This window comes from Lathyrus oleraceus, chromosome 3, assembly GCF_024323335.1.
Source record: "Lathyrus oleraceus cultivar Zhongwan6 chromosome 3, CAAS_Psat_ZW6_1.0, whole genome shotgun sequence".
In the NCBI taxonomy this organism is placed as follows: Eukaryota; Viridiplantae; Streptophyta; class Magnoliopsida; order Fabales; family Fabaceae; genus Lathyrus; species Lathyrus oleraceus.
In genome coordinates this window covers 358,012,928-358,029,637 of record NC_066581.1, presented here as the reverse complement: position 1 = coordinate 358,029,637, position 16,710 = coordinate 358,012,928, and the positions used below count along the sequence as shown (strand labels likewise).

General features: G+C 34.1%; 1 protein-coding gene, 1 long non-coding RNA gene and 1 other non-coding gene across 3 annotated transcripts; all 3 read right to left on the bottom strand.

Moving 5' to 3' along the window:
• Window positions 1-1,520: 1,520 nt before the first annotated feature.
• Window positions 1,521-1,611, bottom strand: LOC127134292 (small nucleolar RNA SNOR75). The gene has a single exon (XR_007808043.1). It is a non-coding gene; the product is annotated as a small nucleolar RNA SNOR75 (small nucleolar RNA).
• Window positions 1,612-5,397: 3,786 nt separating this feature from the next.
• On the bottom strand, window positions 5,398-8,775 carry LOC127127667 (uncharacterized protein At3g17950). Its single transcript, XM_051056913.1, has 4 exons — window positions 8,627-8,775; window positions 8,243-8,388; window positions 7,882-8,034; window positions 5,398-6,133 (listed from the first exon to the last, which is right to left on the bottom strand). Exons 2-4 carry the CDS (start codon window positions 8,252-8,254, stop codon window positions 5,774-5,776), a joined length of 525 nt encoding a protein of 174 aa, XP_050912870.1. The 5' UTR covers window positions 8,255-8,388; window positions 8,627-8,775; the 3' UTR covers window positions 5,398-5,773.
• LOC127127668 (uncharacterized) lies at window positions 6,383-7,875 on the bottom strand. Its single transcript, XR_007805408.1, has 2 exons — window positions 6,666-7,875; window positions 6,383-6,567 (listed from the first exon to the last, which is right to left on the bottom strand). It is a non-coding gene; the product is annotated as an uncharacterized LOC127127668 (long non-coding RNA).
• Window positions 8,776-16,710: the final 7,935 nt, after the last annotated feature.

Here is a 16,710-nt window from a genome sequence, read left to right as displayed (position 1 = left end):
GAATAAAACATATTCTTAACATTGTATTCATAGTATTTTGCAATTGCAAAGTGAATAAAAAGTTTTTCACATTTTAATTCTTCTTCTCCTTCATCATTCTTCACTTTCTTTCTTCATTGTTCTTTTATGTTATTATCATTGTGTGGTGATAACAATCTTGTTCATTAAGATAAATCAAAATTCTTCATTGGTTGGATTTCCAACAAATAAGTGACTTAAGTGACTTTTTTCTTTTGGGTTTGTAGCCACTAAGACATGGAATCCATTATTGTCATCAAATCTCCCTCCAAGTTGCTGAACAGACACATGCCTTTATTCTACTATTAGTATGCTTATTTTATTACTCTTACTCCACCAAATTTTCTTTTAGCACGAGATACATGCAACTAATGTCCATTGAGGTGTCCTTAACATTTGTAAAATTGGCAAACCAAAAAGAACCTCTATATGAAGTCAACAACCAATTCATCCACTTGTTTTTTTAAATAATCAATTAAATTGTCGTAACTTAAGGCTAAGGAAAATAAAAGTTGTCATACAAATACCTTTCCACTTTTTTAACATTGTGTATCGGGTTTGTGGTTTTAACACTTTTTTAACATTGCGTATCGGGTTTGGTGGTTTTAACACTGTGTATCAGGTTTGGTGGTCCACAGTGGACTTGTCATCCTCCTCGTTGCATTTTTCTCCCGTGAAAAATTGTTATAAATTGACTGAAAGGTATAGGCATTAGTTTATCAATCCTCTCAATATATGGTTTTCGTACACATAGGCATATCTATGGATTTTATTTATACTCAAAAATATCTTAGGATTGTATCACCACGAGGTAGGAATCCAATCGTGAAATTCTTGATAAAATTGGCACTGATCTTGGTAAGGTTAAACCCACAAGGTCTAACATTGTTAACTAAGGTTTAAAATGTAAATTATTGATTAGTTGATACACTTAAACCTTTGATTAAAGGCCAGGCTTGTTGACATTCATCCCAAATAAAAACCCTAGGAATTGTTAACTAAGTTTTTTTTATGTCTTTGGTTATCCAAATTAACAAAAGTTACAAACTATATTTTGAATTTCATCATATGTTTTATCAAGTATCACGAATCCCCTTTATATATCAACTAATAATAGTCCAACTTAATTTTCAAAATCATATTCATAAAAATCAATTAATATTCAAAACTTTCAATAATCTGTTAATTATTACTAATCAATAATACAAACTAATTATTTTAATCTATAAACAATAATAGAGTCGCAATATTTCAATTGAATCCAGCTCTATAAAACAAAAAAGAACACAAATACTAATTCAACAGGCATAATCAAATAAAGTTAATATTGAAAGAAGAGAAATAAAAGTGGCACTCAGAATGAGTAGGAGGATTATTTTAATCACATGAATTCATATGACAATAAATCAATCATCACTGTACCAGAATTAATAACAAAAAAAAATATAAACAAAAGATAATAACAAAAAATAATAATAATGAAATTGAAAGGGAAAGTGGAATCCTCTCAGCCAAATGCCTCGTTTTGTCCTCATGATTGTTTTAGAATGGAAATTTCAATCGGACTCGTCATCGTTTTCATCATCACTGAGAATTCCACCTCTTTCATCATTGATTTGTAAAACGATAAACAAAAACTAAATTGAAGAATTGAGAAATATATAAACGGAAGAAATAAAGAACAATGGAAAGAAAACGGCGACTATAACTTTGAGCTGTAGAAGAATGAGAATGATTTGGGATCAATCGGCGTTTCAATTTTATATAGGTGAGTGAGTTTGTTAGAGACGGTTTAGGATTTTATAGAAATTAGGGTTTGAATGGGCCTCGTCTAACACTCCTTGGGCCTAAAAGCCTCATTATGAAGAATTGGAAATTTAACCCCGAACAAAATTCTTGAAATTGCAGTTTTGTCCCGAACGTTTTTATAAATAAAAAACTTTAAAATATTAATTAAAACAATTAATTATTAATTTATTTTATAAAATATATTAATTAATAAATTATCCTAGTCATCAATGACATGTCATTAATCTTTTTTATCCTAATCATTCATGTCACATATGTAAAAGTGAAGGAGATCACAAAAATCCAAACACCATTCAAACTAAGGGATCAGAATCGATGATTTTGTCATAATGAATCAATTATTTAAAACGTGTAAACTAAAAAGACCAAAAATGAATTTAATTTTTTTTTTATCTTTAACATCTATAAAATAAATTAAAATCTTAAAAATTATATACCGATAAAAAAATATATTCAGGTAAGAATTAACATCAAATCACTTTTATTTTATACATTTGATATTTATCATATACATATCTCAAAAGAAAACATACACATTGAGTCATTGTTTATATCTTATTGTTAGAACAATACTCACAAATTTAATAAGAACACTTGTCAAGTTCAACAAGCACAATAAAGATCACAATTTTTTTAAAGATCACAATTTTTTTAATAAACTTAACTTTAAATTTACTTAAACACAATTCTTTGCAAAGAAAACTAGCAAACCTCACACATGTTAAACAATTGTTGCTTCTATTTAAAATAAAAATGGAGGTGGTAACTTGAAAATCCTTAAATAAACTAAGAATAAGTATTAGCTCAATTACATTAATATATGAGATTGAATAAGAAAGGATGTTAAAAATTAAATAATTCTTTTTTAAAAGCACACATTATTGTTTTCTAATTATCTTAAGCATCATTGAAATGTACTGGAAAATAATTCAATCAAAAAATTTATGTTGAAAATTTGGACATACGTTAAAGATCTCAAAAAGGACTTATGTTGAAAATGTTAGATCAAATTGAAAGTATTGAAGGAAAATGATAATAATTATCGATATAAATAAATATAATAATAAAAAAACATAGTATGAAACATAGTGATAATTCTTGGCTAAGGATATGTATTTATTCTCATGTGTGAAGAAATCCAACTTATGTATATTTTCTTTCGTCCATTCCTTATCAAATTCTTCTTCTAATTCAATAACTTGTTCATTTGAATCAATGAAAACAATATTGAAAAAAAATAAGGATGTTCACTTACCACATCACCACTTATGATTTCATTATGGGATCTTTTGGATTTATTGAGGTGGTAGCATTGGATGCACCTCCTTGCTTGTCTGTCAAGTGTTTTGAAATTTAATCCATAAGGATTTCCAAATTTATGATTGAGGCGTTTGTCTGATTTTGGTTGATAATCAACATTTGTATTAATTGGTTAAGAATGTCTTCCAACTTCTTATCTGCATGTTGGCTATAATTGTAACTATGGTATTGTTGTCTATTCGAAGGACCTCAAACCATGTATAAATTGGGTTACTCTTTGAAAGCAGTTTTCTCTATGGAAATAGTTGTTATGTCAGTTACGTTTACGCCCGTCCTGCAAAAGTTTGAAAAAAATGAGATTGCTATTGTAGAGGGTGTTGTCATAAAACTCTGACTCACTCTGAAAAAAAAAAAGGCGGGTGGGGCATGCTTTCCATCCCTATATCCTAAAAGTTGCAAAAATTCATGTCCTTATCGTTAACTCTCGCGCCTACAAAAGTCCATAAAAAAATAGGGTGGAGTATGACGGTCATATTGGAGGGTGTGTGCATAAAAACCTAGACTTGACCTTAAAAAAATGCGAGAAAAACGAACATTGCTATGCGGACCAAGCCTATTTTTCCACCCATACTAATTGTGTGATCACTTCACAAAATGAAACCTATTTATGATTATTAGAGGTTTCTTGCAATTTTCTCAATTGTTGGGGAAGTTTCTCTAATTGCTTTGAGAGTTCTTCCATGATCTGATGAGTAGTTTGTTTTGGACAAATATATCATCATTTGCTACTAACTCTAAGATTCCTAATTTTTTATGAATTAGACTTCTCTTATACTGACCATAGTGGTCGGTGAGTGCCACTCTTTCTATAATTACCACAATAATATCCGCACTCTTAAACATCATGAACCACCTACAGTTGCGTCATGTAACAACTTTGACTGTTGCATAAATTTGTTTATGAATATGTGGATATGTGGCGTCATGTTTGGTTTTTTTAATTATTTTGTATTTTATTTCATTCAGGAAATCAATCATTGTCATAACATTGCTTTATTTCTTCCATTATTTTCTCAGATGTTATTGAAATGGTTGTCGATATTGATTATACTCAAATACAAAATAGGAGCAAAAAACAACAGATAAATTTGTTATTTGAAGGATTCGGAGCGTGTCTATAACAAACCTGCACCATTATAATTTGATTTTCTCCGTCATATTGTTTTAACTTTTTTAATTTTCTTAATTTGTCTGTATGTAATAACTACATTATACATTGTACCTTGTAGAAAGTTGTAGAAAGGTTAACAATTATTCTTTTGCAATCCGCGAAAATCAAAGAAGAAGGTCAAAAATCTATCATAAAAAATACATGCACCCAATCACTTTTATTCCTGCCTTGCAAAGATTGAACTTCCTTTCTGGCCAGCCATGCTTGAAGATCGTGGACAATGGACATTGAACAAAGTTATTACCCTTATGTTATTTATATTTGAACTTATGATCCACTTTATTGATTCTATAACCTATGCCCATGCTCCAAAAACACACGGTAAGTTCTTTTACAACATGTTTCTTTTTAAAATACTTTATATCTTTTATAATTATTAAATACATTAATAAATATTTTTTAATTTTCAACTGTTTGTTTTAACTTAACCTTCCTTTTCAATTTATTATATTTAATTTTGATTTTAAACACTAATCAATTTCTCTACAACGTATGTTCTATTACAACATTTTTAATCTTTTTTTTTTATAAATACAAATTCTCAATCAAATATTACATACTGGACTGATATTCGGGAGAATTGCGAACACACGGTATCCCACTTGTTCACATAAGTGGTTGCTTTGTTTGCTTTTTAAAGATTTCAATAAATTGCTCTTTCAATTTCTAAATCAAAAGGAATTTGACTTTCATCTCGCATACAAAAATCTTGTCAACTAGCAAACGAACACGTTATTATTAACAAAAACAAATATGAAATAAAAGTACTTATTCAATATAAACAAGATTCGCATAATAACTTAAAATGATAAAAATTACAAATATGCTGTAAACTCTAGGAATTATAGATACTTGCATTGCATATAACAACTTTAATTCTAAAATGATATGTAACTGCAGGAAATTGGGAAGCTTCAAATTCATACTTTTTTGTCATCTTTTGATCTATTCAAAAGCGAATATAAAGAAATTCCATTCCAGATCTTTTGGAAGCTATTTTTTTTATTCATATCATAAATGGAATAGAAAATATAACATCCTAATAATGCCTTGAAATTTAGCTACCAAACAGAATAATCTCTAGAAACATATCTATGTTCATACTGTCACTATTATAAACAAAGATTACATTTTTAGATTTATTGAATAATTTGTATCTCATCTAAATATAGAATAGATACATTAATTATTTGCTTATAATAACTATCAGAGTAGGACAACCATAGTACAAAGCGCGATAAGGCTTCTGCAACATGTTGCAACTGCAATCTTGGTCGCATCGGCTGAATTTTACCACAGTATAAAGATTCGCATCCTAACAGCAACCGCGACTGCAAGCACAATTTAATACCACGATCCTAAGTGAAATATACTAAAATGAGAAACAAGGATCATCATTTATTGAGTTATTATCCACACTAACTAGAGAAGACTATTGGCGTCTAATTCTATCCTTCAATCTCGGTGATCGACTTGGCTTCCAACAATGAGCGAGTTCGGGTCTTGAATAGGTGAAAAACGATTTGGAATATTATAGCTTGTAGGACATTGATTCCTTCTGTAAGAAGTTGCGGCTTTTCTCTCGGCTTCAAGGTAATGACCAAGAGAGTGAGCATCGTTACCAATCACTGCATCGGTGCATAGATTTGAACAAAGCGAAAACAACCAAGGCTTCTGTTTGTGATTCTTCTTGTTGTCCTTTGAATTTTCCATCACTCTTCCCCTGCTTGATCTTCTTGAGAGTTCTAGGAAGCTCGAGATTCGAATGAGGCTGCCTAGTGTAATGCTCTTGTCATGGAAGAATGATCCTGTGGACTGTACAAAACCATAGTAAGTAATCTCAAGCATGAATAAATTAACGACTTATATTTTAACGCATGAGTTCGAACTCAATATTCCACATAAAATATTCCCACGGACAACCATTGAGCTGTTAAAATGGGGACGTTTAAATTGTATTGGAAAAGAATTGTATGAATATAACTTTAGTACAATAACAGACCGCATAGGCGGGGTTTTAAAAAAACAGTTTGTTAGCGCGAAAATGGCCGCGACAAAACGGTATGGGAAGGTGGCGATACTAATACTCTTATTCATCATTTTTAAGATAGAGAACAACTAGTGACTAATTCACACCGCGATGAGTGCAACCACTGTTACAACACCTGTACCAACCGAAATCGCGAAAGCCTTTACGCAACTGCAATGCGAGTGTGACCGTTATTTAAAACCTTGCCCAGAGGTGAAACCTATACATAGTAAGGTATTAAGAAATAAAAATAAAAGATAAGGAGCCTGATTCAAACTTTGAAAAGATAATCAATTGAAAAAAGTATATTCATAGAACCTCTGTGTTTGTGAATTTTGGTGTTTTAAAATATCATTGCTTCTTTCTTACACTTCTCAAAAGGCTGTTTTCAACACATTAAGAATATTTTTTTAAAACATATGCATAATATATAGAAGACTTTAACTTTCAAAAAAGCATGTTTTGAATTCATTAATCTAAGAAACCATATACCAACAAAATAGAAATTAAAGTAAAATCAAAGTCACATTCCGTCAAACAATGATGTGCAAGTCCATGCTATGGACCCCATTGGAACCAAGCAATTATGTATATTTTTTGTTGTTTACATGCCAAAGAAGAGAAGGAACTAAAAGAAAACGACAGGACTAAATATCAAATATTTATGAGTTTGTTCATTACATGAAGTTTCCTTTTCCTATTCAATTTTGGTTTTGGACTTATTCTAAAGCTAGAAAGCTATATCTTCATCAGAGAAATAATGAAAACAAAGTACATAGTTAAAAACCATGATTATTAAAGCCACATACCAGGGTGCAGATTCCCTCAAGTCATGGTACACACATTCACGCATTTGAAGTATTGGTGACGGTTTGATCAAAATTAGACGGTCCTGATTTAAGTTGTCAAAATCAAACGGTCCTAATTTAAGTTGGGAATTTTAAATAATGATAAAGATTACAATCTGTATTTTTTTTTTATCATCAGATCTTGATTGAACGGTCACTAATTCTTTGAATGCGTGAATGCGTGGGACAGGATGACTGCATGCAAGGAATCCAATTTCACAAACCTGGTTGAATGATAGGAAGAGTAAAGTATCTCAAATTAAGACAAGTTGAATAGGAATAGGATCAAAAACCAAAAAAGTGTATATCATTGTGTTGATGAGAAGTGCCACAGTGTCAGAGTCATACTTGAGTAGCCATTATTTTTGTACCAAAATAGTTATTATGTCAAGATATCTACAAGCACAAAATATTTAAGAAGCTCTCTCTTTCTGTGACAATGATCATTTTAATATTTAATAGTAGTAAATAACAAAATACTAAATCATCACTCTTTGCAATGTTTTGAAAATCGGACCGCAGATCATCAGGTGAAATCTTTGAGTCTCAGTTCAATTGGTTTAATCGACTCAACCGCGGTTGAACTGGATGATGATTAAATAAGTATTGAAAACAGGAAAGACGGCTCACCCGTTGTTCAACTCGCTGTTTCAGTCCAATCTATAAGATTAAAGGAAAGTACTAACCTGAGTGTCAAGATCTGATGAAGAATAAGTTGAAAGTGTGGGAGAATCAGCTGAAAGCACAGTGCTAAATGAGACTGATCCAGAAAAATCACCATTCCTCGCCACCCCAATTCTAGAATTCAATAATCTCAATCCCAATGGCCACCCTTCTTCCTGAATCAACCCCAAAACCCAACAAAATAGAAATTAAAAACAAAACCAGAATCTGATAGATATGCTGAAATAAACAAAACCCTCAAAATGAATCAATCAAAAATACAAACTTTATGAAACAACTTCAAATAAAATCAACATCTATGCATTGTGTGTGTGAATGTGTGTGAGAGAGAGAGAGAGAGAGAAAGAGAGAGAGAGAGGGTACCTGTTGAGCCATTACTGTCTTTTCTGAACAAAAGGTGTGACTTTTATGAGATGAAATGTGAATGTGAAATGAAATACTAACAAATTTGACTCAACAAAGTCACTTCAGACAGAGAAGTTTCATCTTCAAGATTATATATACACCCTCTAACAAAAAACAACACTTTAAAAGGTTAAGTTTAACAAAAAGTAACAACATTTAACATAAAACAGTAATGTTACAAATTTGACATATTTTCTTCAATTGGGTCAAATATGAGTTAGACATTTAATCAAACAGAAAAAAGACAGAAGCAGTTAAAGCGCATTCATTCACATTGGGTTTGGTTTGAGAGTTACAAATGAAATAGAGAGAGAGAGTGATAAGATGAGTGTGACATCTTACCAAGGGAGTGAAGAATCTCTGGTTTTTGATTTGGAGACAATGTAGAAAAGAAGATGATGAATGCAGAGAGAGTTTGGAATATTTTGGTCCAAGTTACAAAGTTGAGAGAGAGGGTCAAAAAGATGGCAACTTGAGTAAGAAAGGACAAGAGCAAGTGAGATTTATTGTTTTTAATAATTTATAAGTAAAATACTACTAACAAATATCTTTAATACTAATGTATATCATTTGAGGAATCAAATTTGATAATAATATTTTAGAAATTTGTAGTCATCTTTGTAAGAATCTAAAAAAAAGATTTTCACTACAAAATCTTTATTTATTTATTTATTTATTATTCCTTAAAATCATTTATTAATATGACCATTTTTTAATAATAATATATTTTATTTTTTTTCCTTTTAAAAAAAATTAATTATGTATATTTATGTACAATTATTATTCTCTCTATCTCGTTTTTGGATCATTGATTTCTCAAACTTCTTCCTTTTTTTGGTCAACTTCCTTTACAACGGTAAAATCTTCATCATCAATATGAGGCACGACACGACATCACGTATCTAATTTAAAATTTACTTAGTTGTATTTTTCTTTTTCTTATCTTTTAATGAAGGTTCATAAACCTTCTCCCTTTCATATTTTGCCGCGAGGAAGATTTATAGAAAATCAACAACTGTATTTTAAGATTTTACGTATGGTTGGTCTCCTTCTTTTTTGGTACCATTTTTATTGTTTTCTTTTTTGGTGTGATAGTGCAGATCCTTTTAGTAGACAGAGCATGATCTTCCTCTCCGTGCAATATATCCTCTTCAGCTATGTCTTCCTTCTCTTTAATGTTTTTTTTGTCCTTCTCACGTTCCTCCCATTTTCCCTTCCCCGCTTCATCAACTAGCTCGTGCAAAATTTGGTCTTCAACGACCTCACCTACTTCCTTTTTGTATTAGCGATTGGTTTATGAACTTCAACATTTTCTAGGTTGACTTCCTCTGGCACTTCACTTTGCACAAACTTCTCCTAATTTATAATTGAAGTTCACTATGGTGGGCTTGTCACTACGTTCACAGAAGGTGATGTGACACTGTCATACCCCGATTTTGGTCCTGAATTTTTTTTTATTTTTTTATGCTTGGTGTCATACGATGAACTGACTTTGTGTGTTTTTGCTTTGGAAAGCAAATGTCGCGGTTAGCAAGAGTCGCCACCGACTTTTCTTTTATCCAATAAGGAAAGGTGGAAAAGAACAGAAAAGACCTTAATTTAGATTTTGGGTTCGGGAGGTACATTATACAAAGGGAAGGTGTTAGCACCCTTTATATCCATGGTTATCCATGGGCTCTTAATTGTTTGATCACTTATATTATTTTTCTTGTCTGAAAAAGTGTTCGTGAATTGTTTAGAAAATGTTTTGAAAAAGAGAATTTAACTTTGTAATGATTCTCGTATGAATGTATACAAAGTGGTTATCTCGTTTAGTTTTGGAAATGGTTTAGAAAAATATAACTCAATAATGATTCTAGTATGAATGTATACCAAGTGGTGATTTTCTAGTATTTTGTGAAGTGTGAAAAGTATTTTTAAATTGTGAGTAAGCAATTAAGAGTTATACCTACCCAAGGTCTTTATGGGCATTTCCTATCCTTATGAGGGTAAAATTGTCCTTACTATTGAGAAGTAAGTAGTTTTACCCTTTGGACGTGAAAGGGTCATCGTAGGGTCATCGATTGGTCATTGAAGGCAACATTTGTAAGGATACCCTAGCATTCGGAGGGACGATCATCATTTAACCGTAAGCTACACCGAAGGGTCATCGAGGGACAAAATCATGTATTCGAAGGCAACATCCGAGGGACTATGATTTATTTTATAGAGACATGATGATTTAATCGAAGGGTCTTGGCTAAGGGTATCCCCACATTCGCGGGACATGGCCATAATACCGTAATACCGTAGGGCAACAAAGAGAGGTCCAAGATCACATATTTAAAGGCAAAGTTTTACAATTAATTAGATAGTCGTAATCGATTAAGTAATTAGGTCCACATTAAAATCGATGAAATCAATACATTAAAATCAGCTAGATAATTTAGGATGTATCTCCACATTAAAATTAAGTAATTCAGAATCCATCTCCATAAGGGTATCCCACAAATAAAGTGGAATACTTAGCCGGCCGTTTCTTCGGGAATGTGTAAGCCTTTACACATTTCAGCACACGGGTTAGAACATCGAGATAAAGTGCAATTGAAAATTACACCACAAAATAAACACAACAGTCATAAGGTCAGGCCAAATAATGCAGAATTACAATAGATCTCGATTAGATAAACATAAGGCAGAACAGAAAAGAAACAAAACAGCCACTGCCCCGTTCGCTCCTGCTTCGCCTAGCGAAGGCTTAGCGAGTTCTCGCTACCGGCTCGCTTAGCGATGTGCTAGCGAGCTGCTACGGGTTTTGAGTTTGATAGCAGCATGATCTCCGGCACCCTGAACTTTATGGCATTTAATTATAGGAATAACATGGACAAACATTCTGGATATTCAGGCATACTTAAATTCACATGTGATATCAAATTACATATCCGAAAATTTAATCATGATGCCTTATGTATGTAGCGATTACCGATTAAAAGCATAAAACAGTAGTGATGCGCAAACCTGTTGGCAATGGAATTGCAGCTTTGGGATGGCAAATCGGGTCGAATTGGGCGGAGGTAACTTCGGTGCGGATGAGCGGCCTTCAGGGTTTCTTTACTCGGAATCCTCTGAATTGGTCTCCAGGGTTTCTATGCCAGGGTTTCTATCCGTCTTCGTCTGTTTTTTTTTTCTTTTTCTGACTGAAGCTTGGCTATTTATAATGCTCTTGTTGTGACCTAATGGGCTCAGAATGAAGCCCAGAAATTCTGATATTCGCAAGCTTCGCTAGGCGAGTATTGTAGCAAAGAGTTCGCTAGGCGAAGGTTTTGCTCGCCTAGCGAGCATGACAGTTTGGGCCATTTTCTGGATTGGGTCTGTTGTGAGCTGGGCTTTTGTTCCTTTAAGGTCAGTGCCTTGCAGAATAAGTTGGAGTGCTTCGAGAAATGTTTTGCAAGATTAATGGGCAACTTTTGGGGTATGACACTTGGCCTAACCTTACTTTGGTCTTATATGAGGATTGGTTTTGGTCCAAAGTCATGGTGTTGTTCATGTGATTGCGGATACATCTATGGTCTGGGTCATCCAAACAACCAATCCTCTTGTGTCTCAAGCCAAGTGCTAGTCATGCCCATTGATTCATGAATACTACATTAAAACTTTAACGATCTACAAGTTAAATTAAATTGTGCTTGGTGCAAATCAATCCTTAATACCATGGGGCTTCGATTTCCTACCTCAGATACTACAGCTTGGTGTTCTCAAAGCAAGAAAATGCCACTGAATAAGAAATGACATACCAGAGAAGATGATCGGAAAATCAACCGGTCTCACAGGAGGCTTAACAAAAGGCTTTACAGGAGGCATAAGCTTTCAAACGAACTCCCCTCCATTTAGGTGCAATAACCTGGCTGTTATGAAATATTGATTTTGCTTGGTATTGCCTTGATTTCAGGTTTTTTCAAGCTAGAAAATCTTGTTTGTGTTCATTGGGTGAGTTCTCGGTTGCTACGTAATGGCCTTTTTGCGGGATGTGTCCTATGTGTTCTAATCGTTATGCTTCTTACTAAGCTGATTATGGTGAATCGGCGACCAACCACCGCAGGTTCAGATTTTGAGCATTTGAAATTGCTTGTTGTGACTACGCTCTTGGACTACAACATGGTGTAATGGCCTCTACTTTATGTTAGAACTCTGATTTGCATGTACACTTCTGACTTGGTTACGGATTACCCGTTTTGTTAGCATAAATGAAACTGAGTTAGTGAAATTTGCAGATTTTGGTTAATGACGTAAATGAAACGAAATGCCGACACGGACCAAAGTTATTACACTTCTATTTGTTCTGTTAGATTGGTTCCTAATGTTATGTTAAGCTGAACAATTCGCTGCCATTATGTTAGTAAATTGGATTGTGGTTATTGCTGCAAGTTTTTGGTTCCGTTAAGAAGTGGGATCCTGTCACGTGATTTAGACTTAGGACTTGGATTACCATGCACATACTGAAAAATGTAATGCCAAACTAGTCTTCTGCTGTTATGTGTTTGCTTTCAAGTCCTGCATATTTCGTTGGCTTTCTTGTCATTTGTACGTGTAGGGTGGAATCACGGGACTGCTTGAACTTGGTGTTTGGATTTTGGAGGTTTGCACGTCGTCATTTTGAATTGGAGCTATTGTTGTTTGCAGCTGGTGTGCGCGGATATCGCGTTTGGCTTGACGGGTAGCTGACTTACCTTTTGTAACACCAGGATTTGGGCATGGTGAAACTGCATAATGTTCGCGGCTTCACACGCTCAGTGCAACAACAACAATCAGGATCCTCCTTGGTAGGAACCTAGTCCGCAAACCATGGATTCTCCCACAGTTTTAGGAGTGTGATTGGGGTCGGGTGGGGCTGCATCGGTGATTTTGATAGTTGACACAAATACGCGGATGAGCTTACTGCTGGCTATGACGTTGTGGGTTAGATGGTCGGTGCAATTGGTTAAATTTCTTGACGCCAGTGCTGTACTGGAACATGCGCAACATTGGTTTTATGCAGGAGCATATATGCGGCGTTAGTGATTCCGTAGCAGCATTGGTGTGATGCTGCAAATCCCCTCCTTGGAACCAAATTCTACTCCATCCCCATCATGAAAGGTTTTGACGAAATTAACAAATGTCTACACTGCTCATCCTGTCACGCGAGGATACTACAACCGGAAACCGCATCGTAAGGACCAGACACAAGCCAACAAATGCGTCCAATCCTATTCTTCTAAGATTTCAAGCCAACATCAACCTTGAGCAATAGAAACTCTACCTTGGTTCAGCTATGGCACAAAAACAGCATTCCAAGTTTTAGATGACAGCATACCACAAGTCTACTGCAACTGGCCTGTAATCAAAACAAATATCTAAAGGCATGAATGCTAACAAGCCATACCAACGGTCATCATGCAAACAGGCCAACCAATTCACAATGCATCACAAATAAACCTGCAGTGTATCAGTCGTAGCTAAAGCATCAATGCACAAATCAATCATCCAAAAATGGAAAGAATCTATACTAAATTGAACAGATTGATCGTAAAATTGCAACAAATTGGATATAATCCAGATACGGGCATTGTTCTACATAACGTGGGAGAGGAAGAAAAATTGAGATCCATCTCGCATCACGGTGAGAAACTTGCTTTTGCATTTTCTTTAACTAAAAAACCTAATGGAGTTTCACCGATACGGATCATGAAGAATATACGTATCTGTGATGACTGTCATGTATTTTTGAAGCTTGCTTCAATCGCTGTAGCTCGGCCAATCATTATAAGAGATTCAAGCAAGTTTCATCATTTCTTTGGTGGAAAGTGTTCTTGCAAGGACCATTGGTGAAGTCTCAATCAAATTGTGTTATCTTCTGCACTTTGAATGTTTTCGAAAGAAGGATTCACAATATCATCTGCACTCTGTATTCTGTCTAATTGAAACAAGATGAAAAGCTATGATATGGATTGAGATTTCAAGGACTTGAGAAACTGTGCAAAATGCGAATGTTAAACAAGTAGAACCTGCAACAAACAACAAAGTTAGCAGCAAGACCTATCTCACAAGCAAATGCTCATGCTGAAAGCTTCATGATACCGATTTTGTCTCAGTTACCCGTTCATCAAAACCAGAGCTGTAATCAAACCAATGCTCCAATCTTCACTGCGGTAAAAAGGAAAAAAACACAAAGTAATTAGCCAAAGCAGTAAAAATTCAAGAAATATCCCAAATTGGCATGAAGTCAAAACAGAGCAAGAAAGTACGAAGGTTCAGATTACCATTTTCGAACCTAGCATCAAAGAGGTCAATCCAATTTCTGAACATCAAAAGTGCTTTGCAGAGTTACTCTTCTGGAATACCAATGCACCATTTGAAACCCTAATCAGCAGAACATAAATAGAGAGGGAGAGCGAATCAGTGGAGGGATAGAGAGGAATTGACGGCGAAAAAACTTGGAGGCGAAAATCTCAAACGAAACCCTAAAATCCCGAAATCGGATACCTGGATTGGGAGGCCAACTTCTTCACGCCTTTCACCGCCGCCGTGACACTTTGTGAGAATTTCTTTCCTTTTTCCTTTTATCATTTTCATGTGCTTGTTGATAGAGACTTCGTTGAGATGCGATTGAGAGATTCGTTGAGAGTGATGAGAGTAGAGAGAGTCTCGTCTGAGAGAGAGCGATTGAGGGGGGGAAGGTACAATTTAGAGGGAGAGTTTTATTTGAGTTTGAGAGCGAGATCGTGAGAGGAGAGAGTGAGCCTGCCGAGAGCGGTGGAGAACGATAGGGAGAGCGATTGAGAGTGTTTTTTTTGCGTGAAGCAGATTGGGGGAATGAGGACGGTGAAATCTGCTACTCTGTTACTATTCCAATTTGTTTTTTTCTTTAATTCATTTTAAACGGAATAAGTAAACCATTAAATTTTGTTTAAACTTCCTAAGTAGTTAATAAGTATTGATTCCATTTTTTCTATTCCCAACTCACCAGCCTCTTAAACCCAACAGCCAAGCGGCTGGGTTTAATTACTGGTAGTCCAACAGACTTTTTTTTTATTTTAGTTTTTTATTCTAATGTTTAATCTATTTTGGTTTATATATTTAAAGTAGCATCAAAATAATAAATAACCATGAGTGGTCTGGTGGAGAAGGGTAGTATCATAATCTTGAGTGAGGTGGGTTCAATACTCATGTGTAGCATTTTTTAGTATTTTATTTTTCTTTTAGCATTTTATTTTCTTTTAGTATTTTATTTCTTTTAACATTTTTTTTGTTATGTTTGTGCTTTATTATTTTCATAGTTTCATTATCATAACATAGATTTGTTGTCTTTTAATTTCATCATTCATTCAAAACCATTTTTAAACTATAAAAATCATATTTTCTCGATTTAATATCGAGTCCATTTTTCCACACCCTTGTAAGTCGATTGCTTTTTAAGCATCGTCATCAACCTCACATAGCTTACTCTTGGGCTTTCTTACAATGAGCCGGTTCTCTTGCACTTACACTCATATTTCGCATCATTTGTTGTTTGGGCCTGATCTAATTATTTCATGATTTTGAATCCCCATTTGACAAAATGTACCCCACTTCCCCAATGTGTATATAATTTTGTATTGTTTTACTTCTCTATTTCGTTTTAGATACTAACACAAGAGTAAAATCCACCATTTCTAGAAAAATACAAAAAAAATATGACTCGATCCAACGTCGAGTATTTTCTCAATAAACAAATCAATTCATTTCGCCCTCCTATTCTATTCCTTTTCTTTCAAACTTTCATCAAATGCTTGATTCAACGTCAAGCCATTTTCTCTAATAAAAACTCAAAAAATATTAATTCATAAGTCAAGACTTTTTCAATAAAGATGGAAGTGGAACGTGGTGTATACCACGCACTCCTGAGACTAGGATTCGAGATGTATATCTCGCCAATCCTAGCTCTCGCCATCATCCAATTTACCCACTTTGCTCTATCAAACACTCATTCAAATCTTTCTCAAACGTCCATCAATACTTGATCTAGGTCAAGTCATTTTCACAACAAAAACTCAAAATACCTAATTCTTATTTAACACTTTTTCAATAAAGGCGGAAATGGAACATGGTGTATACCATGCACTCCTGAGACTAGGATTCGAGATGTATATCTCGCCAATCTTAGCTCTCGCCATCGTCTGAAATTGTCAATGCGGTTTCTTCAAACCCTTTCTCAATCAAACCTAAAAATACTTAATCTCTATTAAACACTTTTGTAAATAAAGATGGAAATGGAACATGGTGTATACCATGCACTCCTGAGGCTAGGATTCGAGATGTATATCTCGCCAATCCTGGTTCTCGCCATCACTCAAAGCACATCCAACCAATCAAACGCTTTTTCTCGCCGCCGTGCGACCAATCAAAAACATTTTAAAAAGAAAGATGTATTG

Coding starts and splice junctions, on each gene's coding strand:
- LOC127127667 (XM_051056913.1), bottom strand. Junction 6,134..7,881: donor CATCAGATCTTGACACTCAG/GTTAGTACTTTC, acceptor GGTTTTGTACAG/TCCACAGGATCATTCTTCCA.